Raw genomic sequence first — 27,086 nt, forward strand, 5'->3', positions numbered from 1 at the left:
GCACAGCGATGTGCTTAGTTGCGCTTCCATCTCGTGCGGTAGGCCTTATTGAGATTAATAACCTCTGATTATGAAGATTAATCTGCCGATTAGGCCTGTTGTGCCTGCCCTGACTACCGCTGTTAATTAAGACGGCCCATGTTACTGTGCCATCACCTCACATTAACCCTTGCACCCATTCATCCTCATCACTGCGGCAACTGTAACCTGGGAACCACGGTGCGCACCGGGTGGACATCACTGCAGTCCCCTGCAAAGGGAGCCGCTGCAAAGAATGTATCTGTGTCGCTCAAGGCTGGTTCAGTTTGTGTTACAGCTTTTTCCAATTGCTAACACACTAAAATGACATTCAAAGCACAATTATTTAAACTGACACACAGAGGGCAAAACCTCTTCTCAAGTCTCCAAAACACATTTTCTCATTTACACATATTTTGCAATTCAAAATGGCGTTTTTCAAATGCAGTGAACATGGTTCTCTGCAAAAGACACAACAATCTGACATAAAGTCACATGTTTGCCATTTCAAAACACTGCCATTCAAATTGACACTACATGAGCTAATTGGCCAACACATAGGGCAGCCGTGGCCTACTGGTTAGCACTTCGGACCTGTAACCGGAGGGTTGTCGGTTCGAGCCCCGACCAGTAGGCATGGCTGAAGTGCCCTTGAGCAAGGCACCTAACCCCTCACTGCTCCCCGAGCGCCGCTGTTAGTGCAGGCAGTGGGATTAGTGTGTGCTTCACCTCTCTGTGTGTTTCACTAATTCACGGATTGGATGCATTAAATGCAGAGACCAAATTTCCCTCACGGGATCAAAAGAGTATATATACTTACTTACTTATATGAGCCCAGGTCAAACACCTCAATGGTCAATTGTTACCACTTCAATCAGGAAGTAATCACTATGAAAAGACCACAGGTGAGCACCTTTTTTTTACAATGGAAGACGTTGCAGAGAGGAAGAGGGGGAGTGAGAATGAGAGGGGGAGGAAGAGTGAGAGCTGGTAGAGGAGTTCATGGCCAAAGAAGACAACAACATTTCTCCAACATTTTCTGCAATTTTATTTTTCAGTTTACTGTTTTTTTAAGAGCATATTTTTGTTCATTCCAATGTAAATATATCTGTTGTGCATATGTTGCACTGACTTGTTTGGTGAAAAATAAAAATAATAAATGGTTTCAACAGCATGTGTGTGTATATGCAAATATTTCTGTGCATGTGAACAATCTAAAGAATATTCTACAATTTGTTTTAGTATTATGGCAAAGCATACTAAAGATGAGAGTGCTTTTCATTATGCCCAACAGTGTGTAGTTGGTTAGCCAAAAATCTGGTAATATGAATGAAGTGTGTGCCATTTGGTGCAAAAGTTTGATTTTGATAATGCTATATGTAGTTTTGGTTACAGTGCTTCATTTTGCAGGCTATATGAGGTATTTTGCCATTTGGGTGTGTGGTTTTGTGAATTGTGTCAAGTATTTTGATAAAACAACAATAGTTTGCAAAATTGTGTTTTATTGGAAAAATTGTGATGTGTGAATGATGTAAATATTGTTTTAGTAGCCAGTGTGAAGAAATTTGTCTTTGCCATTTTAGCCATCCGTGGGTAGTAAACACACACGCATGCATGCACGCACGCACGCGCACACACACACACACACACACACACACACACACACACACACACACCAGTGGCAGACCTGCGTTTAGTGGTTGGACCCTTAATGACAATTTGTTGCACACATACACACACAACACACGGTAGCTCATGGTGCCTCTGGTCTGGCCACATTTCTACCCTGTCCAAGAGCACGTTTTTGTAACTGCGGACTTACTGCAACGGCCGTGATTGTAGAACAGCAGGGCTTTCATCAGGGCACAGCAGCAGTTTCTTCAATTCAGGCTGCATATCTGGGTTACCAGTGAGGTGCCAGCAGCATCACTTCCCATCACACAGAAGCTCATGTCAGCTAAATAGCCACAGTGTGACGGGTCCACTGGTGTCTGCAGTTACGGACAGTTTCAATTATTATCGTAGGCTGGAGGTGCAGATGGGTGGATCTCAGGCTTAAGGATGAGCAAAGGTAAGATTTAAGATGGCTGGCTCATTGCAGTTGTGCAATATGTCAATTACAAAAATTGCAGTTGTGCAATATGTCAATTACAAAACAAACAGAGAATCTTTTCGAATGGCGAATGAATAGACTTGGGAGTTTTTGCTAGGTTTTGGTCGTACATAACTAGCATATGTATGGGAGAGTGTCTGTGTCAGTGTGTGTGTGTGTGTGTTGAGAGAGAGAGATGAATACTGCAGTTCCACCTTCTGTTGACCTTGGCTTTGCTCTTGGCCAGGTGTCTCTGTACCTCCATCACACAGCACACACACACACACACACACACACACACACACACACAGTCTTTCTGCTGTCAGTGTCGCCCCCAACTTCAGCTCCATCTATCTGAGTATCTGTAAGTGCACCCCACGCAACCGTAGCCATGGAGACACACACTCAAGTCTCTGGAATCTGTCTGCTAACTTTATTTCTTTCTTTTTTTCCTTTTTTCTTTCACCACCCACTGGAAGCAGACTGAGATTAAATTAGTATGAACAGAGACTGGGATTAAATTAGTATGAACAGAGACTGGGATTAAATGGATGTCGTATACACACTCCGACATGAAACATGATCACACAGTACTGTAAATATGGGCACACACATACACAGGCCTCCTAGCAGTTCTACGACTCTCTAACTCAAGTGAACAGAGCAAGCACACTAACCCAGACACACACACACACACACACACACACACACACACACACACACACACACACACACACACACAGGCATCCTAGCAGTTCTATGACTCTCTAACTCAAGTGAACAATGCAAGCACTAACTTAGACACACACACAGACACACACACACACACTACACACACTACACGCAAACATATTTGCACCAAACAGATAAAAGTACACACACAACCATACACAAGAAACATCATCACCAGATACCCACCCACACAACTACAGCACACAGACATACGGACAAACACACACACACACACACACACACACACACACACACACACACACACACACACACACACACACACACACACACACAAACAAACACACACACACACACACACACACACACACACACACAAACAAACACACACACACACACACACACACACACACCAGGCAGCCCCTCTTCCCTTCCCTTTTCTACAACCCATCCATGTCCATTTTCAAATGAGTGGGATCCATCATCGATCTCTCCAGCTCAAAGGGATGACATCACCTTCGAGAGGGTTGCTGTGAGTGGGCGGGCTGCTCCACACATCTGTCTCGGACAGGGGAGCTGTGAGATTGGTCGGCTCCAGTCCTCGTTTGGCGCACTGGGGGCCCGCCTCCCCATGGGAGCTGAAGGATTCTGGGAGAATCTGTCAGTGCTTCTGGCTACATGACATCATCAGCACCAGCAGCGTCCGTCACAGCGTGGTGGTGGTGGTGGTGGTGGTGGTGGTGGTGGGGGGGGTTTGGTATAAGGGGCTGTATATTATAGGAAAAGCTGGAAACATTATTAACATTATTAACATCTCATACACAAATACAGGTCTGCACACACACTTATAAATAACATAGAAATGTTATAAACACCTATTCACACACATAAAGTAGAAGCACGCACACACACACACACACACATAAAACACACACTCACACACACAGAAATACACACACCATTAGATTGCTGGGGTAGTATCAGAATGCAGTATAATGCGAGGTAGAAACAAATTGGAAAGAAAACATATGGTGGAGAGGTCAGGTGGCAGACCGGTGGGTCTGGAGGACACACTGTGTGTGTGTGTGTGTGTGTGTGTGTGTGTGTGTGTGTGTGTGTGTACACAATACATTAGGCAGGGGGTTGATAATTGACCACTTCCAATTATCTTTAATAATCCCTAAGTAATCTTTGCCAGTGAATGGAAATTGGGCGGAAGCAAAATTCATTAACAGTCAGAGATTACGATAAAAGTAAAAATCAGTTTCCCCGGCCAAAATGTGCTCCTTTGTCACCAGGCAGTTCTCAGAGAATTAGTAGCCTACTAATTTTCAGAGGGGAGGGGAGAGGAGAGGAGAGGAGAGAAGAGGAAGAGAGAGGAGTGGAGGGGAGAAGAGAGCAGAGGAGAGGAGAGGAGAGAGGAGGACATTTTTATGACAGGATTTCATTATTTTAACAGTTTATAGTGAACAGTTTTTGTATGCATTCTTTTGCCAGTTGACATTTTCACAGCCTCCCTTGCTTCTAAGATCAGTTTATTGGTCTCACTCCTGGTGTTCTTGCCTTTGATAGCTATCATATGGCAGCTTCCTCTAGGTGACCTTAGTGACAGACAGCTATATCACGAAAGGAGGGAGCTGGGGAAAACAGCAAGCTTTATTTCTTCACACAATTTGTTGTTTTCATTTATTTAAAATGTGAGAGAGAAAGAAAGGGGGGGGACAGGGAGGTAGAGAGGTGAAACCAGTAGAGATTAGTGACCAGGACTGGTCTGTTCTTAGTGAAGAACAAGTGAAGTGTTAGTTAGTAAAAATACCTAGAATGAATTTTAATAATGCATAATATGGAGATACAGTAACAGGACAAAGAAGCATTAATTGGAGAGAGAGAGATAGACAGAGATAAAGGGGTGAGGACATCTAATGCTTAAGATAACTTGGTCCCTATGGGCTAGGGATGGTCATAAATCTGCCCTCATATCCCACCAGTGACCTCCGCCTCTCTCTCTTTCTCTCCACTCGTCCTCTCTCTCTCTCTCTCTCTCTCTCTGACTGTCTCCTAAAGGTTTAGTGTAATTATGCTTTTTATGAGTCAGCCTGACAGCACTGAGTTCATGGGGTCAGCCTACAGTTCTTACTCACATCGCTAGACAGGGGTTCAATGTCCACACACACACACACACACACACACACACACACACACACACACACACACACACACACTCACCTGCTTGCCATCCCCCTTGCTCTCCCTGCGTTGATTTAGTAAGTCCCGCACCTGTCCACTCAGGCGATGCCCAGAGGGCAGGCCGGTCGTCCCCAGACAACTCGGGTCATCTGTCCCCGCTCCGCTCGCCGATAGAGAATCATAAGAGTTTCTGTTTCATTTTATGATTTTATTAATGCCTCCTGTATTATTTATACGCCCAAGGCTGCCGGACACAGTTATCAGCAGAGCCCTGGTGCATCTGACAAGGGGCCCTGCGGATACAGAGAGGTCCGTCCAAGGCAGGGAGAGAGGGTGATGTACGAGGGCCGAGGAGTCGGCCAGGCACAGCGGGGCCTTGGGGTTGGTGGGTGATGGGAGGGGTGAGGGGCGAGGGAGGGGGACAGTTGTGTTTTGTGGCCTCGGCCTCAGCCCCTGGTCTCTGTCTCGGCACTGGCACAAGTCCTGGCAGCGACCCAGCTTCCCCTGAGGTGACAGAAAGGCATTGCGCCTGCAGCGAGTGAATGGGCGAGAGGGCTGGCGTGGCACGTGTGTGGTGGTGGTGGCGGGGGAGTCCAGGAGGTGATGATGGCTTTTGGGAGCTCCCGAAAAACACAACAAAAAATATACAGTGGACACAGGGACTGAGAATCATGGCATGTGAGAGTGTACAGCAGTGGCTGTGGATCCCACCAAAGCAGTACACAAGATACTGCCTGCGTGTCACTAAAATAGTATAACCACATGGTCATATAAATTGAAACAAACAACCCTACAAACACAGACAAGCACAAAACTAGTCCCCTGCACACTGACAAAGCATAAAATGATCGGGTTGGGGTTGCCATTAATGTGAATAATCCATCAGTTAATGTAATGTTCTGTATCCTCGTATCTGAATCCATCTGAGCAGGATATCTAATATATGATCAGTTTGCAATGATGCCATCCTGGAATGAAGTGTAGACATGGACGTTTTAAGTCACAGATCGACAAAACTGTGTGTGTGTGTGTGTGTGTGTGTGTGTGTGTGTGTGTGTGTGTGTGTATGTGTGTGTGTGTGTGTGTGTGTGTGTGTGTGTGTGTGTGGTGATGTGCTTTGTAGTACACACTATGCGTGAAAGGCTCTCAAGTTTATTTTTGGCCATGGTGCTTTCTCTAATGCCAAAATCAAAACTTCATGTATTTCATTTGTTGTGTAAATGTGGATATCACGTATTCATGATAGCAGATGTGGTGAAAAAAGGAAGGAATTCTTTTCATTTAGTGATAAACAAGACCTCTCTTCTCTGCCTCCTCCACCTCTTCATCTTTTCTCTGCTGTTCTTGGACTGTTTTTCTCTCTCTCTCTCTCTCTGCTCTCTCACTCCCTCGCTCTGCTCCTTTCTGCGGCTCTGTTTTCTACTCTCTCCCACTCGCTTTCGTTCGCTCCTCATCTTTTTCCCCCGCTCTGCACCTTCCTGGAAAGAGCGCCTCTCCCACACTCCCTCTCCCTTAGTCGCGCTCTCTCTCTCCCTTCTTTCTCTCTCTCTCCATCTTTCTCTCTCTCCATCTCTCTCACTCACTAATTGCCACAGTGCTCCTTGATAGAAATCAATGTCCTGTGTTTGAGCCAGAGTAGAGCAAGGTGAAGTAAAGGAGTGGACATTCACACTCACACCACACACACAACATACACACACACACACACACACACACACACACACACACACACACACACACACAATGTGCATGCACAACTACACACACATCCCACACATGTACACACCTGAACTCACTCTCTCTCTCTCTCTCTCTCTCTCTCTCTCTCTCTCTCTCTCTCCACACACACACACACACACACACACACACACACACACACACACACCACACAACACACACACACACTCACACACACACACACACACACACACACACACACACACACAAATACACATCAGCACTTTTTCTCCTGCCCATTGAGGATTAGCGGGGTGTTTACATGCGGCTCGGTGTGCACAGGGGTTCCCATAGTCCTCCCCGCCTCCGCAGTGAGACTCCACGGACATTCCTTGCAACTCAATTACACACTCACACACACAGATGTGTGTGGCAAATCCACACACACACACACACACACACACACACGCATATAGCCTATACACACACACACACACACAAAAGAAACACACACACATTGCATCATCTCTTTGTCCTCTATACCTGAATCACAAAACAGGCTGAGTATCTCCATACCTGGGCTCTATACACACATCAAACACAGCCTCCCACACAGCATCTGAGTCTGATCTGGGGTCAGTTTTTACCCATTTGGTGCCTAATTAACCGGTGGGTGATTTGGAAGGGAACCACTGACACCAGATGAGCTCTCTGGATCCTGATGTGCCTGGGCAGCTCTGATTGGGGTTCTGAATCCATTAGCCGCTGTGTCCTTAGCTCAGACTTGGCACAAGCTGGCGTCCGCATGTTGCCCACATCCTCTTACTGACCTTGGATGACTGGTGCTAGGCTGACTAGTGCTAAACTCAGTGTGTGTATACACTCTGTGAGTGTTTGTAAAGAGTTGTGAGTGTGTGTAAGAGTTGTGAGTGTGTGTGTGTGTGTGTGTGTGCAGAGTGCAAGAGGCAACTTGGTTCAAGTGTCCTCCAGCTCGCTGCATCGGCGCACGCCAGCCAAAATGAATACGCAATTAGAAGATGAGCTTCCCTTTTTGCACTGGTGCTGGAGCGACTCCAGGTCCTCACCAGCTGTGCTCCTCTTGTTTACAAGCCGCCACCTGCTGCTGGCGAGTCCTGGCCCTGGGCCCTGCACTCAAAAGAGCAGCCCTCTGCCTTGCCTGAGAGGAGAGGCCTGGCCTCGGGTGTGCACTCCCAGGCATGGTGAAGCCGCACAGCATGCCCCCCTCCAACCACCACCAATACCCCCACAACCAGCAAACACCAATGCCACAAGTGATAGGCAAGGCCTGCAGCTCTAGAAACATCTCATAGTTCTCCAGCCCTACCGAAACAGTCGCCTCTTGGCTGCAGTTGATAAGCGGAGTCATGTTTGAAGCATTGCCAGTCGTGGTGTCAAGCTGTTTTGTTTTTTGTGTGTGTTGATTTGTGTCCCTTTCGTTACTAACACATTCTCCGTTTTCTTGTGTGTCTCTTCTCTCATGCAGGAAACTTTAAAGGATTGTGTAAACAGATAGATCATTTTCCAGAGGACACAGACCACGAAGCAGATCCCTCAGAGTACTTCTTACGTGAGTGTCTCATTTTTCTTTATGACACTAGTGTGGAAACAGCACCTCTATGTTCACACACACACACACACACACACACACACACACACACACACACACACACACACACACACACACACACACACACACACACACACACACACACACACACACACACACAGAAAAACACCACTGATTACTACACAAGCACAAAGCAGTTCTGAGCATGTGACACTTAACATAACAATTCACAAAGTTAAATCTGCCAGCTAGACAACGCATTTCAACACTATCATGTGTTAGGCTACTACTTGGCTTTCAGGTCATGAGGACACCCCCCCCCCCCCCACCCCCACACACACACACACACACAAATACACACACATGCATACGCAGCGAGACAACCCAGAAAGCTGACCTACAGTAACCCTGCCATGCTAACATGCTGCAAACTAACAGGTGCCAAAGAAGTTGCTTCTAAATAATTCCTCCACTGCCCCAGAAAAACACAGAAGGTTACACAATGTGATTTGCAGACAGACCTATACATCTCGACAAAAAAAAACATCATCAAACATCATCCACATACACACACACACACCAATATAAGAACGGGCCTCCATTTTTAAACTCCATCCTCCAGCCGATCCCACCTCTCCACTCCACCAGTTCGCATCTCTCTCAGGCCGTTCATCACTGCCAGTGTCAGGTTTGTTCTCTCCTGGCATTAGTGCTCAGGCTAAAAGGTCTGTGTGTGTCTGTATATGTGTATGTGTGTGTGTGTGTGTGTGTGTGTGTGGTGTGTGTGTGTGTGTGTGTGTGTGTGTGTTTGTGTGTGTGTGTGCGCGCGTGTGTCTAAGACCTGTCTGTGGGATTGCTCAGTCTGCGCTGGTTTGGCCAAGGTAAGGCCCCCCCCCCCCCCCCAAGTCAGCACCAACACAGATACACACACGGGCACTTTTCCTCGTATACACACAGTATTGATTTCTGCCCTTTTTTTCGCAAGCCAAAGCACACTTGGAAAACTATTGTCCAAACAAGCTGTGCCAGGACAAAACTGCCCATCAAACAACAAACCTGTATCACTGTTACATTAAGCTGCTAACCTAAAGCAAAGCAGAGAGGCATTTTTTTTACTCTTTTTCAATTTTATTTGGTAACACTTTACTTGAAGGTATCTACATAAGAATGACATAACACATAACACATCATGACACATGAACCTTAACCCTAACCTCTAACCCTAACCCTAACTTGTCACAACAAAAACGGAATGACACTCAATGACAGAAGCGTTATGTCATAAATGTTTATGACTTGTTTATAATTGTTTATGACACGTTCATTGACGGTGTCATGTCACTCTTATGTAGATACCGTCAAGTAAAGTGTAACCATTTTTTTTTACATAAAAAAGGAAGTGTCGGTTCTTCTTCATCTAACTGTAGACAAAAAAACAATAACGTGTCCATTTTTCCCCTAACTAAACCCCTCAAACCAATTGTTTTCACATCTGACAGCTTGTCTTTACCACCACTTTTTACCACACAGATATTAAGGACTGATCATCATCAGTTCCTACGTATGGAAAAGAAGTCTGGACGCTCACTATGACTTCATGATGAGGAAACGCGATTACAGTCAGCTCTCCACACAGTCAGTATTAATCCATTAGCCTACATAGCTACTCAGGGGGGCTCCAGAACACTGGGGCTACAGTCAGATGACATCTCCGTCATCCAGTCCAGACGTGGCGCCGCAGCTGATTCATGAGGCTCATATCAGGGGAATGAGATCGCTGCTAGCGCTACATGCTACTCTAGCACTGGACGGGATGGCAGTTGGGTATATAGAGTGTGGTAACTTTACACAGCAATGGCACCTCAATACAGAACGATGACAGAGGCTTGAGCTAAGGGAAGAGAGGTCTCATGCCACTGGAGGTGAAAGGTCAAATCTGTCTGCATGAATATCTAGACCAGACATTGGTGTGTGTGTATTTGTTTGTCTGTAGGTGGGATTTTGAGTGAGAGCTTGAGATCCGCCTTTTTGTGATTGGCCATGAGGCCTACTGCGCCCCCAGTGGCTCGTGAATTAGGACACTCACATCCATAAATATTTCAGCCTCCTTCCTATATAGGTCAGGTTCTCTCTCTTTCTGTCTCTCTCTGTCTGTCTCTCTCTTTCTTCTCCTGCCTGTCTGCGGCTCCATGATATGTGTACTTCCATACTTTTTCGTGGGTCGGGGCGAACATCGAGCGGCAATGGCGTAGAATGTGTGTGTGTGTGTGTGTGTGTGTGAGTGTGTGTGTGTGTGTGGCCGGCAAGGATGCCAGGGGCTCAACGGCATGCCTGGAGTGAGAGAGAAAGCGGTGGTGGTGGCTATCATCTCCGTCACAGCCTTCGACGGCGTCTCAGAGCTCACAGAGTTCACAGTCGCTCAAGAAGCAGGTTGTGAGGCAAAGTGTAGAATGAGAAACAGAGAGAGAGAGGGAGAGAGATAAGAGAGAGACAGAGAAGAGAGAGAGAGAGAGAAAGAGAGAGAGAGAGAGAGAGAGAGAGGGAGAGAGAGAAGAGAGAGACAGAGACAGAGAGAGAGAGAGAACGAAAGCCTCCCAAACTGAGGGGGCATTATGTAAGACCATATGACCAGATCTGCCACAACGAAGCCGGAAGTGATCTTACTCTGGGAAAGCTCAACCACGGCATCAGCAGGCATCATGAGATAGCGCGTGCACACACACACATACACACACACACACACACACACACACACACACACACACACACACACACACACACACACCAAAAATAAATGACTACAGGTACTGTATCTCTTCTCAAAATACATCAGCTAAAATGACAGCATCACCACTGGCTATGAGAAAAGAAAAGACAGCTTTGTGTGATGCTCTGTAGATCTATGCTTTCATACAGACAAACACACTCTCTCATTTGTATAAGAACACAAGCACCCCCCCTCCTCTCTTTCTCTCTCTCTCTCTCTCTCTCTCTCTCTCTCTCTCACACACACACACACACACACACACACACACACACACACACACACACACACACACAAGCACGCACAAGTACCGCGAGCGAGGCGAGCAGGCTGTGCTTTTGATACGGCGCTTTGGCGAGTGTGCAGGCTTCGCAGCTGAGGCAGCCAGTTCACACATCCACACACACACACACACACACACACACAAACACACACACAGTTATATAAGCGCCGAGAGCCGGAGTGGAGCGCAGCACTGAGAAGCACCACTGGGTTTTTAGATCATGCCGTGTCAAAACTGCAATCTTCCAGCGGGCTCGTAGGGCTGAGTAGGGCAGAGTGGGGGAGAGAGAGGGGGGGGAGAGAGAGAGAGAGAGAGAGAGATAGAGGGAGAGAAATGGGGAAGAGAAAAGACAATGAGATGGATAGAGAGCGAAAGAGATGGTGAGAAAAATTAGATGAGAGGAGGAATGAGATGAGAGGAGGAGGGGATAAGAAGAGGAAGAGCAGAAGAAAGGAGAGAGAAAAGAGAGAAAGGTAAAGGGAAGAAGTGTGTGTGTGTGTGTGTGTGTGTGTGTGTGTGTGTGTGTGTGTGTGTGTGTGTGTGTGTGTGTGTGTGTGTGTGTGTGTACGCATACATGTGACTGTCATTGTGAGTGTGTATATGACATTGACAGTGTGGGCTTTGTGAGTGGGTCATGGCTGGAGGTCTGCTAAGGGTCAGAGACTGAAGAGGCACTGGCTAATAAAGACACTCACTCTGGCCTAAACTAAACCCCCCCCCCCCCCCCCCCCCCCCACACACACACACACACACATACATACACACACTCTGGCCACTCTGGCTGAGACTGGAGACCCCCCCCCCCCCCCCACACACACACACACACATAACATACACACACTCTGGCCACTCTGGCTGAGACTGGAGACCCCCCCCCCCCCCCACACACACACACACACACACACTCTGGCCTAAACTGGCTGAGACTGGATACCCCCCACACAGACACACACACACACACAAAGAGACATGGGTCAAAAAAATCAATAGGACTGGGGCAGGCCTCTCTTAATGGACTATGCTGAATGATGGCGGGAGCATTCTAGTCATATTGTTGTGTCTGTGTCTGTGTGTGTGTGTGTGTGTGTGTGTGTGTGTGTGTGTGTGTGTGAGAGAGAGAGAGAGAGAGAGAAGAGATGCAGAGAGAAAGCAAGAGAGAAAGATAGAACAAGATAAATATGGGTGATGAAGACCCTACTTGTAGAAACCCCATTGTGCAATACCCATGAGGAGTCCCTCTTTCCTTCTCTCTCTCTCTCTCTCTCTCTCTCTCTCTCTCTCTTTCCCTCTTTCTCTCTCTCTCTTTCTTTCCCAGCTGCACATGGGGGAGGGGCTAGGCATCCAGTCATCCTGTCAGGCAGCCCGAGGCCTGGGCCAGGGAACACCATCATGTGACGAGGCCATGGCCGCGTCACCTGACCCAGGGTTCCTCTGGTCCGCTGGACCACTGGTTATAATGCACTCGCTGGTACTCACACAGGCGTGAGGACAAGCCTGCGCCGGTGGGAAACACTGCTACTGCACATCAGATCCAGCTGATGGAACACACACACACACACACACACACACACACACACACACACATGAATGTACACAAACAGTATATCTAGCCTATACTGTACTTATACTTAAATATACTTAATATACTTATACTGATGGAAAAGTCAGTATAAGTATATTACTTGTACTTGTAGCCAGAGACAGATCTTTGAGAGGCTGCATGACAGATTCTCATTTAATTTCATTCACTTAGCTGATTATCCTTCCGGTACCCTTATCCGGTACCCTTACCTTCTGGTAAACTTATATTTTACTGAGAATATACCTTAAGTATGCTATCATGAACATGACAAATTGGGCTAGAAATTAATATGTATCAGTAGTGTGCGGCAGTAGCTCAGGAGGTAGAGGAGTTGTCCAGGAACCGCAAGGCTGCAGGTACGAGCTCAACTCCTCTTGACAAAACACTTAACCCCAAAAAGTGCTCCCGATGTGCCAGTTGGCGCCCTGCATGGCAGCATACGCCATTGGTGTGTAATATAAATGCAGTGTATAAATAAGCAATATAAATTGTTTATTGGTAACAGTAGATCTGTTCACTTGTAGTGCACCTAAAAGTTTACTACTTTATACATGAACTAAAAGGTGTGCTAAAAGTATTTAACTAGTATCTTCACTAGTTTACTTTCAGTATAGTTACTCAGTACTTATGAGTTTACTCTTATAAACTGAATGTGGGCCAATTTAGTCCAAAGAAGTATGGAAATTATACTTTAACTGTTTAATTATAGTTTACTTGATAAAATTAATTATTTTTTGGTAAGGATGGTTTACACTACTGTAGAAAATGTGCCTTGTCCATCACCTTTCAACACACTAGGTACCTCTACCTCCTCGGCTATGCAATGACTGGGCAGGAGAGTGAGTGTGTGTATATGAATCGGCATGCAACTGCCAACTGTGCCAACTCAACTGTGGGACTGTGCCGTCGTGCCCATGCCGACCACGTGTGCATGTTTTGGCTGCGGCGGGCCCCTGGCACACAGACTGTCTGGATGGTCAGGACCGCACCAACACTAGAGGGGAGGCAAACAATTGTAACCCTATACGCGCTCTGTCCATCTGAGGGACTAAGTGGTGGTGATGGTGGTGGTGATGGTTTGGTGGTGGGGGTGGAGGTGGTTAATTGTTGCTCTGATGTCATCAGGCCCCTACCTCCCCCCACTCTGCTGCCGTCCTATTGGAGTATTAGGGACAGACTTTTACCTCCAACGTTTGGGTATTTGACACACATTCAGCTGAGCTTCCTGCTCATCCTCACCACCACCAGCACCACCGTTGCCTGTCACCAAATTCAGTCAGTGGGTGAAATCAATACAATGCTGTAAGATCTCACTGAATATTATACAGTGCTCTGTTTAAAAACAAACAGTTAGGAATTTTGGTTTACAACTAGCCAACTAGCCAGGTAAAATATGAACTCCACAGCAACACCAACGATAGCACAGTTGGTAATGATGAATGCTGCACGGCCTGGGTGGCTTGTGGCTCAAATGTCATATACCATCAATAATGAAAGAATGAATTTGGAGATTATACCAAAACTAGATGTCAGGAAAAAATACTTTGAAAAGCTGTTAATTGTATCATAGTGTTTCTTGAAATCGCATTACAGGCACATTTTGGCAAAACAAAAAACACTAATCAAAACAACATAGCAACTCATTTAAACCAAGCTTACAGCAGAGTATTGTCTCTTACCAACTGAAACCTGCAGAAGGTGATGATGGCGCTGTTTAATAATCTCATTCTCTGCAGCCAGAGCACATTTTATGTTTATTAAGTCGTTTGCATGCGTAGTGACCTACCTTATAGGGATGCTATGAGAACTTCATATGGCTACCCAGTAATATAAAGCCATATGTAAAATTTCTGATTTAAATTTCAGGTATGTTAGCTTAAACTAAACAAAGATAATGCAAAATGTCACATATCTGACAGTAAATTGATCTAAAAAGAGATGTGTGCTTTTACTGTAATTGATTTAGACAAATAACTGTATTGTATATGTGATATGCGACAAGTGTAAATGTGTGTGTGTGAGTGTGTGTGTGTGTGTGTATGTGTGTGTATGTGTGTGTGTGTGTGCAGAGGCAGAGAGAGAATCGGAACAATATGAAATAGGTTTATATTATGGCTATGATGGTAAAAAGGAGAATCATAAATGATCAGACAAGTGCTCTCTTTGAGCAAGCACTTTCACTAAAGTCAAGTCAACTGTCAGACTCTGAAGACTTATTTGATCACTTTAATGCAAAAATGGCAAACATTATGGATGACATTGCTCCATTACAATTCAAGAAAGTTAAGGACAAACAGAAAGCACCATGGAGGCAAAATCCAGCAGTTAAACTTCTAAAAAGAGAGTGTAGGAAGACTGAAAGAAAATGGCGTAAATACAAACTTCAGATCCACTATGAAATCCATAAAGAGATGCTCCGCACATATAACTCTGAAATATGCAAAGCAAGACAGTCTTTCTTTTCTAACATTATCAATAGAAGTTCAAATAACACTCGTATTCTATTTTCAACTGTTGATAAGTTAACAAATCCCCCCTCACAATTAGCGCCTGAACTTCTCTCAACTAATAAATGCAATGAGTTTTCATCTTTTTTTAAAGGTAAAATTGACAAAATCAGACTCAACATATCTGCTCAATTACAAATTCAACAACCTGAACTTCCAGCAACAAACAGAGGGAAACTAAACTTGATGTCAGAGTTCAGCTTGATAGACTACGAAACACTTGAAAAAACGGTACAGAATCTCAGCCCTTCCACATGTGTCTTAGACACTCTGCCTACCAATTTCTTCAAAACTGTTTTTCACCTCATAGCGGCGGATGTCCTTCAAATTGTAAATGTATCATTGCTGTCTGGCACTTTTCCTAAGTCACTGAAAACAGCTGTTGTAAAGCCACTTCTCAAGAAGAATAACCTGGATGCCTCCATGCTAAACAATTACAGGCCCATATCCAATCTACCTTTTATTGGCAAAATTATTGAAAAAGTAGTCTTTAATCAATTAACCACCTTCCTAACATCAAATGGGTATTTTGATTACTTTCAGTCTGGTTTTCGGGCAAATCACAGCACTGAAACAGCTCTCATTAAAGTTTCCAATGACATACGCCTCAACACAGATTCAGGTAAAACATCAGTCCTAGTGCTACTGGACCTTAGTGCAGCATTTGACACTGTTGATCACAATATTTTACTACACAGACTAGAACACTGGGTTGGATTTACAGGCATAGTTATCAGCTGGCTAAAATCATATCTACAAGAAAGGAGCTTCTTTGTTGCCATCGGAAACTATACCTCAACACCAACGTCCTTGACCTGTGGTGTTCCCCAGGGGTCGATCTTGGGGCCACTATTATTCAACCTCTATATGCTCCCACTTGGACAAATCATTCAAAATAATTTGATTTCATATCATAGCTATGCAGATGACACACAAATTTACTTAGCTCTATCACCAAACAACTATGGTCCTCTTGAATCTATGTGTCAGTGTATAGAACAAATCAACACCTGGATGTCTCAAAATGTTCTTCAGCTGAACAAAGAAAAAACTGAAGTAATTATATTTGGTAAAAATGAGGAAAGACTTAGGGTTGCCACTCTCTTTGACACAAAAGGGTTGAAGGCAAAGGATACTGTTAAAAACCTTGGTGTATTAATTGACAGTGATCTAAATTTCAACAGCCACATGAAAGCGATAACTAAATCAGCTTTTTACCACCTCAAAAATATTGTCAAACTCAGAGGGCTGATGTCAAAACATGACTTAGAAAAACTCATTCATGCATTTATCTCCAGCAGGGTTGATTACTGCAATGGACTGTTCACAGGCCTTCCTAAAAAGACTATTAAACAGCTTCAGGTGATACAAAATGCAGCAGCTAGGACTCTAACAAAAACTAAAAGAACTGACCACATTACTCCAATTCTTAAGTCCTTGCACTGGCTTCCAGTAAGTCACAGAATTGACTTTAAAGCACTATTGCTTGTTTATAAATCAGTAAATGGAGCAGGACCTAAATACTTGTCAGACATGCTTCAGCAGTACACACCTTCTCGTCCTCTCAGGTCCCAGGTGAAAAACCTGCTAGTAAAACCTACAGTTAGAACTAAACATGGTGAAGCAGCTTTTAGCTGCTATGCGGCTCAGCTGTGGAACCAACTTTCGGATGACATTAAAAAGGCCCCAACTGTAGCCAGTTTTAAATCTAGACTTAAGACCAAACTGTTCTCAGACGCTTTCTGCTAACTGTGCCGAGTTACAAATTCTGAATCTGCCTCGATAATTATTCTACTTTGACTTTTATTACTTTTTTTACTACTTTTGCCTTTGTTTTTGCTTACTAGTTATTCTTTATTTTTAAATGATTTTACCTTGTGTTTTATGTTTTCTTTTTATTATGATCTTTACCTTTTAACTATTCTTTGACTATATTGCCCTTCTATGCTTTTATTTGTTATTATCGTTTGGTTTTGTTTATGTAAAGCACATTGAATGACCTCTGTGTATGAAATGTGCTATATAAATAAACTTGACTTGACTTGACTTGACTTATATTCACAATACATTTGTGCCAATAACACATTATTTGATTTGAGAGAGAGTAAGAAGTGAATTGTGTGCTTGTGTAGAGATGAAGAGATACAGTGTGTGTTATTGTGTATGTGTGTGTATGTGAGAGAGAGAAAAAAAGAGAAAGAGAGAGATTAATTGTATAAGGGAGTAAGAGATAGGTAAAGAGTATGTGTGTGTGTGTGTGTGTGTGTGTGTGTTTTTGTGTGTGTGTGTGTGTGTGTGTTTGTGTGTGTGTGTGTGTGTGTGTGTGTGTGTGTGTGTGTGTGTGTGTGTGTGTGTGTGTTTGTGTTTGTGTGTGTGTTTGTGTTTGTGTGTGTGTGTGTGTGTGTGTTTGTGTTTGTGTGTGTGTGTGTGTTTGTGTGTGTGTGTGTGTGTGTGTGTGTGTGTGTGTGTGTGTTTGTGTTTGTGTGTGTGTGTGTGTGTGTGTGCGTTTGTGTGTGTGTGCGTGCAGGTAGAGCAGTGTTTTGGGGAGCAGAGCAGCAGCATGGCGGCGAGGCAGGCCGGATTAATAAGCGTTTGTAGTATTTAATCAATGCGGCCGCAAGCAGAGGCACCTGATTAGCATGACCCTGTCCTGCGCATCAGCACATTCAAGGTTGTGGGAGGCTGATTACTGACGAATGCTAATTTCCTTTCACATCGCTGTCAATGACGGGGGTGGGGGGAGCGATAAGGGCCCCATCTCATCTTTATTCATATTTCGTGTGTGTGTGTGTGTGTGTGTGTGTGTGTGTGTGTGTGTGTGTGTGTGTGTGTGTGTGGTACGAAGCACATATGTTTATTGCATATATTTGTATAGCTTTACACCATGTGCATTTAATAGGTGTTAGAGCTGCAATCTATACATCATCGTTTGCAGTCAACTAATGTATTTGCTATGAAGAGAATACACGCAGTGTATTTTTGAGAGGTCAGTATGAGATAGCCTTTTATGTCTGTTGGTTACAAGATGGATGTGTCAGTCCATGTGTATAGTACTACTATTGGTTTGTTGACTGCCAAGTTTGAATTTGCATTTTGCATTTTTGTAGTGTTTAGCAGTGATTTGATGTTCCTGGTGACGCTACAGGTTTGGAACACTATGCTTGCACACTGTATAGTCAGTGAATCCATAGCTGTTGGAGGCTGCAGAGTTTGATAGTGAGCATTGCAACCACACATAGATAAGCATGTGTCTGCTGCTATTGGGGTTGCTGGTCAAGCAAGCATGGCGTCGCGCTAGCTGAAAGGGTTGCAGTCCGGTAAGTACCTGCGAACCGGTGCACTGCGGCTGCAATGTTGAGCTGTGTTTGGTGTGGGGGGGGGGGGGGGATAATAGGAGTCAAGAAGAGCCCCCTCTGGAGGGTCAGCGAGTTCACCTGCACCTGCCTGTCTCCCTGCCAAGGCAACCTCTACAGCAGAGGGATTTATCAATGCCCTCCCTCCTCCTTCGTTCTTCTCACACTTTCTCTTCTCACGCTTTCTTTTTCACACACTCTTGTACACACACTCGCTCTCTGTCCCTCTCACACACACACTTTTTTGGTCAAGGACAGTAATAGGGAAAAGAGGACTCTAGAGAGTTGGTAGAAAGGTCATTTGTGAGATAATGTGTATGTATGTGTGTGTGTGTGTGTGTCTGTTCGTCCATGTCTATGTGTGTTCATCTACGTCTGTGTGTGTGTGTGTGTGTGTGTGTACGTGTGTGTACGTATTCAAACGCGGGAGCCTACCGCAGGGCAGGAAAATCATGGTAACCTTAGAAAGATACCACAAGGGGTGTGTCGCATGCTGGCCAACCTCCAGCCTTGTAAAAAAAACCACCATCAAATCGGCGACCTCTTCACTAATCAGGCATCTCCGTACAGCCCGGGGGTGACCCCCACGCACCCCCATTCCTCTTGGCTCCGCCAGGGGGGAGAGGGGTGAGTACCTCCGGCCATCCCCGGCGTTTAGCGTGAGCGCGAGGTCAGTGCTTTAATTTGGGGGGGTCATCGCTCTGTGGCGCTCTGAAGGCGAGATTGACAGCTCGTGATCGCCCAGACTTCATCCCGGACGGACGGCAGGGGGGCCAAGTGCGGGGCTGCGGGCCTCATTTATGCCACGCTGGCCAAACGGGGGGAGGGCTCCTGACGTGGAGGAGGGTTTCAAACAGCAGTTCAGTTCAGTGGAATTAGAAGTTTTTGATAGAAGCAAATGTTGGTTTGTCCGTTGTATGGTAGGTATCTATCTATGAGAATTGTGTGGTAGGAGCAGGCTTCACTCAGTTTTTTATTAATTTTTGAGTGCTTGGCCAAACGTAGTACCAAAGTAATACCAAAGAAGAAAAGGCCGCACTTTGCATACAACCGTGTTTATTGCAATTATGTGCAATAAACACGGTTGTATGCAAAGCACTCGTTTATTGCAATTATGTGCAATAAACACGGTTGTATGCAAAGTGCGGCCTTTTCTTCATAGGTATATATCTATTTATCTATCTATCTTTCTATCTATCTATCTATCTATCTATCTGTCTGTCTATCTATCTATCTATCTATCTATCTATCTGTCTGTCTGTCTGTCTGTCTGTCTGTCCATCTATAAACCAAACATGGTACAGTTACAGTACAGTGTATGTCTTTTTGTCTGCACCATCAGTGGCCACCATGGACTTCATTACGTTGCGCCACACGACACGAGCCAGTCTTTTAGTCGGCCTGTTCAGTGAGCATAAATGATCAGTGTCCCTGTCCCAGACGTTTGTGCCCTCCATCGCTGTCCATACAAACACTGGGGGTGAAACTGGACAGTGGCCTCGCCTCTCTGGTGCCTGGTGCTTGGCTCTGAGGAGGTCTGGGTGAAGTGCATCAGTTGAGCACTGTACACCAACCCCCATCCACAACCTGCAAAAATACTCTCTTCCATTGCTTTGGAACCCAGCCAGCAAACAGTATGCTTCTGATAGATAGATAAATAAATAAATAAAAGCACACACATGCCTTCTCCCTGAATCCCAGCCAACTGGCAGAGCTCTCTTTAGGTGCTATCTCTGAATCTCATACATACATTAAGACAGCATAGTGCTTTGGCTACACTGCAGAAGTGGGTAGTATGTAGCTTTAAGTGCAAAACGCATAGGGGTCCTTCAGGGTGTCTCTCACTCTCTCACTCTCTCACTCTCTCTTTCTCTCTCTCTCTCTCTGTCTCTCTCTCTCTCCTGTGAGGAGGAGGCTAGTGCGGAGTGCCGGGGGGAGACTTGGCACGCTCTTCCCCGGTTGGAGCTGTGCTTCTGCTGGGAGGTCGTTGTGAAGGTCACCGCGCCATGGTGACCGAGCGTACAGCGTTTTAGCACATATGAATGCACACCGCACATCCTTGCGTCTACGCGCACCCACACCACTGATGAAGTGTGTGCGCTACAAACATCCAACTGATTTATGGTGTGTGTGTGTGTGTGTGTGTGTGTGTGTGTGTGTGTGTGTGTGTGTGTGTGTGTGTGTGTGTGTGTGGTTGGGGGCGGGAGTTGTGGCTCAAAAGGGTTTCATTGTGTTTTTTATAAGGAAATGTAAAGAACTAATTTCACGCCAGGCCTAATAAAGTTTATAACTACTTAGACCGTAGATATATCAGCTGTAATAACGCCATCAACATGGCTCAGGCAGAGCTGCTGCAACAGAGAAACTGTGCATGCTGAAAGTAGCATATTTCAGATGGGCTGTGGTTTACACACACCAGCACAAGTATGCAAGTCTAGCACTTCAAAAGTGATATACCGGTAGGTATTTTGAGCAACACAAAATACACCCAGAGGGGCACTTGAAGAAATCACAAGGAATATAAAAACAAAAACGAAAAAACTCAACAACAGCTGCAGCAGCGTGCAGGTTCTCAAAGGCCTGGATGGCCCTGACCTCTCTCTCTCCATCTCTCTCTCTCTCTGTCTCTCTTTCTCTCTCTCTCTGTCCGTCCTTGGAGAGAGGAGCTCAGACCGGCAGCACGCTGTCCCTGGGGAGACCTCCGGGAACATCGCTGTCACCTTGAGCCTTTGCGGTTCAGAGCCCTCTGTGCAAGTCCACAGTCGATACCTCCGTCCGCTTTTTATATCTCTCCCTCTCTCGCTTTTCCTTCGGTGAGAGGGCATGGTGGGAGAACTGAAGAGGGTGGGTGACTGGCTGGTGCTGGGTGGGTGGGGGTTGGTGAGAGAGAGGGAAGGTAATGGCTCTCTCACAGGTAATACTGTGTGACTGGCAGTGTGAAGGACCCCAGCCTCCTGTGGGCAGAGGGTTTAGAGAGGAGGGGAGAGGGCAGGGACAGAGGCAGGGTCATCAACCAGTGCGTGCCTAAATATTTAATCATGGCTCAACACCTGCAACTTAACACCCTGCAGATGGGGGCGAAGAGAAAAGAGAGACCGCGATGGAAAGAGAGGCGGAGAGAGGGATGGAGAAAGGGGATGAGTGGAGAAAGGAGAGTGGGTATTTCATTTCTCCCAAATCTAAAATTGCACCTGATTGACACAGGAGCAGATAGGAAAACAAGTGGAACAAAGATGAGACGTATAGAAAGAAAGAAAGAAAGAAAGAAAGAAAGAAAGAAAGAAAGAAAGTAAGAAAGAGTGAGAGGTAGAAACGGGGAAAGCTGTGCAATGTGCGGTATGGTTTAGGGTAGAAATCATTAGAGACAGACCTGCTCACAGGAAGGTCAAAGAGAAGAAAACAATGAAAATAACATTCATAAATATGACCAGGCCCTGTCATCTAATAGCCCTAATTTGTGTGGCTAGGTGACCGCCCGAGTCACATGCTCTCTCACCTCCTTTCATGATGGCATGTGTTGCGCTCTACGCTACATGAACTCCTCCACCACTTAGAGACTATATATGTAGGCTATATTTATCTTCGAGTGCTCAGTCGCTATGCCAAGGTCACGAGGGAACAAGTGGTAATGAGATGTATGGTTTTCACGGTGCCGGGTCGTAAGTCCCTTTTGATGAAGTATCTGCCACATGACAAGGGAGAGAGAAAGTGTGAATCCAGCGTGGCTGGACGATGCGGTTTCCAGCTTAATTGTGAAGGCAGCCTGCGTTGATTAAGCAACGATTTTTCTCTCCACGCGTGCTTGCCTGCAAAGACACCGCAAGGGCAGCCTGGGAAACGCAGCGTGGCGGTAAGCAAAAGCGGGCATCCTCCGCAGACAAAGCAGCCGAAGCCAAGATTTTAGCCCAGATAGCAGACAGCTATGGACAAGGCCCGGCTTTGGGCCGGATGAGATCCATCCAGGACTCAGCCTTGGTCAAGGATGTCATTATTTATTTCAGATCTGTAGAACCATCCAAGCCTCCAACGGAGCACCTTGGCAAGCAGAGAGCCGCATTATCAGTGAGCGGAACCGGGAAAGGCTGGACGCATTGGGCTGACCTTTTTTTTTTTTGCTGCGGTCCCGTCCCGTTCGGAGCTCGCCCAATCTGCACTGCTGTCCTGTGCTTACAGTCGGTGCCTGTGTGTGATACCACGCAGAGGGGCTTCGGAGTTCACGCAGCACCGCAAGCTCTGCTTCATCAGCAGCAGCAGCACTTCAGAGATGGAGAGAGAGAGAGAGGGGGGGGTGGAGAAACAAAAAGAGATGGGCAAAGACAGGGAGAGATAGGTTGAAAGACAGAAATGGGTAGAGAGAGAGAGGGCGAGATGGGTAGAGCAAGAGAGAGATGGGTGTAGAGAGAGAGAAAAAGAGAGAGAAGGGTAGAAAGAGAGAGAGAGAGAAGTGGGTGGGGGTAGTGCGGGTGGCTGAGGTGGGGGCTGCTGAGTCCGCAGTATGATGGAGATGAGGTGAAAGTAGTGAAAATTTAAGCAGCAGCCTGATGAGAGTCTGAGTTTGCATGTTAAACAGATAGTGAGGAGCCAGAGAAAGTGAGAGAGCACAAGAAGGCATGCATGCATGAGAGAGGGAGAGATTAGATGAGTGAGGAAATGGAGGGGTGAAGAGAGAGGTACAGAGAGGAAAAGTGCACCTGTGGACCAGTCAGGAAAGGAAGGACAAGGTAACGGAGGACAAGGACAGTCACCTAAAGCAGCAGTGAAAAAATGTGCCATGTTTTGAGATAAGGTTTTTAAAGGAATCTAGTTTTGGTATCCATTTTGATGGCATGTGGTCATGTAAAGGACTGTTAAACATACCCTTCAATCCCTCCATCCATATGCCGTAGGTAGTTCATCCATCCGAGCCAGAACACCCTGCAAGAATGTAAGAAAGATTTCACAGCACAGCATTGCCAACTGCATTGCCAAAAGACATGTATGAGCATGCAAGCAAGCTTCATGTCAGTGCCAATTGGCAAGTTAGTGGTGTTTAAGGTTTAGACAGTGCGCTAGTTATAGAAACTCTCTGCTGGTGCAGACTTCAGATAAAATTAGTTCTGTATCTCGCTCAAATCAGATGCATAGCAACTCCAGGATATTGAGTTAACCCTCTGGAGTCAAGGGGCAGATTCAGGCAATTGCGTGACTGTGATGCTGCTCTTTTCTTTACAAATGTTCTATTTTAAATAGCAGTTCCAAACATACAGAAAGGAAAAGGTTTCATGTGAATGAGGGAGTAACATGATAGCTGGAGGTACACTGACTGTTTTGTGGAATGTGGATTCCTTGAACTGAAAGATATAAAGATGGGTCTGTCTTCTTCAGATATAATACATGAATCATGGAATATTTAAACAATAACTCATTAAAATGCCCCTCTTCAAAACATTTCAGCTCTTATACGTTGTGTAAAAAGGTGTAAAAGGCATATGTGACCCAGTATGAGTAGCGTTTGTGGAAGGAAGGCCTCACTGGAGCAGTCTCACACAAAGAGCACACACAAACACAACACACATAGAGAGAGAGAGAGAGAGAGAGAGAGAGAGAGAGAGAGCGACACACACACACACACACACACACACACACACACACACACACACACACACACACACACACATATCACACACACACAAGCACACAGAGATTACATGGTGTTGCTGAAGACATTTGCACTGCTGACAAAGTGTTGATTGTGCTGTGCTGTGAGCGAGGGGAGCAGATGCTAAAACCACTGCGTGTAATTGCTTGTCTTTCCCTCCTCCCTTCATCTTTCTCTCTCTCTCTCTCTCTCTCTCTTTCTCTCTGTCTCTCTGTCCTCCCATCCTCAGGTGCGGTGCGAGCGTCCAGCATCTTCCCCATCCTCAGTGTCATCCTGCTCTTCATGGGTGGGCTTTGCATAGCCGCCAGTGAGTTCTACAAGTCCCGCCACAACATCATCCTCAGTGCCGGAATCCTCTTCGTATCCGCAGGTGAGAACACACCACAAGAGAGAGAGCGAAAGACAGAAAGAGAGGATGGGGGACTGAGTGAAAAAGAAAAGGAGAGAGAATATTGGAGAGGTATAGTGGTTATTGGATATAATCATACAGGTAACATGCTGAAGTGGCATATTTTGAATAGGTCATGTGTTAGCCATAACATGTCTATGAATGCTATTGGATGCACAGCACTGAGGTATTCCAATAGTAAAACATTAACACAAGCCAGGAGTCTGACTACAGTAGAATCAGTGTACAGTACTGAGGCAGGATGACAGCTTGACACCCCTCAGAAAGACGCTCACTACAGAACTCTCTGTTCTTTTTTTCCCTCTTTTTTCCCATTTCTTTTCTTCTGATCCTGTTGCTAGGCTAAGAGAAACCCATTGGGGATTAAACTCTAAAAATATGTTGTCCCTGACACACTTTCCCAATGATCCATCATCATGGCTTTACACTGTCACACACGACTTCTCAGTAGCGCCTTTTGGCTTGGGGGGGAGGGCCAATTCTGGACCAGATATGGGCCTAATCTCCACCAGGTCCGGGCCAGGTCTGTCCTGCTCCACCCGCTCGAGCGTCCGTCTGCTGTCTGAAAAAAGAATGGTGTGGATTTCAGTCCGGGAGGACAGAGAAACGTTTAGCTAACTCATTCCCTTCTCCGTATCACCTCCTGTCCTTGACTTAAACGTCCAAATCCTCCAAAGACACTTTGTTGCTTAAGCTGAAAAGTGTTTAGTGTGTTATTTGGTGCAAATGAATCATCATGAGTGGCAAAGCAATTTGAGAGAAGGACCTCGCAGCGGACATAAGTTTAAAAACTTAAATTTTATGTCCCAATGGCCTTGCAATGCCACTACTTACAGTAAAGAGAGTTTCCACACTATGTAATGCCAATGTAAGGAAACCTACATACAGTACTGATACATTAAATTGGAGAAAATGTTTAAAAAATAGGTCTCTCATTGCAATACATTGATGTCCTTGTTCTCTACTCTCTATCTCCTTTTCACTGTTAACCCCACCAGGTCTCAGCAACATCATAGGCATCATCGTTTACATATCAGCCAACGCGGGGGACCCCTCTAAAAGCGATAGCAAGAAGAACAGCTACTCGTACGGCTGGAGCTTCTACTTCGGCGCGCTCTCCTTCATCATGGCCGAGATGGTGGGCGTGCTGGCCGTGCACATGTTTATCGACCGGCACCGGGAGCTGCGTGTCGGGGCGCGTGCCGCCGACTACCTCCAGGGCTCGGCCATCACCCGCATCCCCAGCTACCGCTACCGCTACCGGCGCCGCTCGCGCTCCTCCTCCCGCTCCACGGACCCGTCGCACTCGCGCGACACCTCACCCGTGGGCCTCAAGGGCTTCGGGGCGCTGCCCTCCACCGAGATCTCCATGTACACGCTGAGCCGAAGCGGCGGCGGCGGGGGCGGAGGGGGAGGCGGAGGCGACACCCTCAAGGCCTCGCACGGGACACCCACGGCCACCTACAACTCGGAGAGGGACCACAACTTCCTGCAGGTCCACAACTGCATCCAGAAGGACCTGAAAGACTCGGCCAACGCCGCCAACCGACGCACCACGCCAGTATGAAGGGGGGGAGGGGGGTAGCCTGGCCGACCCTGACCATCGGGGGAAGAGATGATGGACACAGAGAGAGGGGGGGGGGGGAGGAGGAGAGAGAGGGGGAGTAGATATGCCCAGAAATCTGATTTATGTTCAATAGATATTTTTTGAAAGGTCATAACATGTATGCATGATTTTCCCCCATTTGCCACAGATGAAGACATTTTGTCTGGGTTGTGATACGAGAATCAGAATGTTGGGTGCTTTGGGTGAGGGGAGGGGGTGGGGAGAGTGGGAGGGATGTCATTCTGGGAGGTGGGGGCATGGTGAAGGTGGTGTGTCTTAACAGGGAGGTGATAGCTTGCGAAAAATTCTACCATTTTTGTTTTCTTTTGTCTCCTTTTAAAAATCCCAATTTGGTCAACACAGATGTATATCGATGGGGTGACAAGCTATTCCTCCCTCCCGCCTAAACACTGGCCTCTTTTAATTCATTGACATATTTATTAGTTTATTTATTATTTGCATAAAAAAACTGTGAACCAGTGCAGTAGGGAATTCGGTAATGAATAGCCCAACCTGCATACTCTTACAAAGGTACTATATATAGTATATATATATGTATTAATTTTATAAATAAATTAAGTTAATAATCAAGACTTTCCTGAAGCAAAAAAATCTACAAAAAATACAAAAACAAAAACAAAAGAATCTACAAAAGGAACAACAATTTCAATTTAAGTGCTGTGGGTGATATT

At 45.8% G+C, this 27,086-nt stretch overlaps 1 protein-coding gene across 1 annotated transcript in view; it reads left to right on the top strand.

Annotated features, from left to right (window-relative positions):
• Positions 1-26,373, top strand: part of cacng2a (calcium channel, voltage-dependent, gamma subunit 2a) — a 55,334-nt gene extending 28,961 nt beyond the window's left edge. The window contains exons 2-4 of the mRNA XM_042084802.1: positions 8,169-8,252; positions 24,609-24,749; positions 25,787-26,373. Coding sequence (XP_041940736.1) covers positions 8,169-8,252; positions 24,609-24,749; positions 25,787-26,355 — 794 coding nt within the window. The 3' untranslated portion in view covers positions 26,356-26,373. The remainder of the gene's footprint in view (positions 1-8,168; positions 8,253-24,608; positions 24,750-25,786) is intronic.
• Positions 26,374-27,086: the final 713 nt, after the last annotated feature.

This window comes from Alosa sapidissima, chromosome 3 (assembly GCF_018492685.1).
Source record: "Alosa sapidissima isolate fAloSap1 chromosome 3, fAloSap1.pri, whole genome shotgun sequence".
NCBI classification, from domain to species: Eukaryota; Metazoa; Chordata; class Actinopteri; order Clupeiformes; family Clupeidae; genus Alosa; species Alosa sapidissima.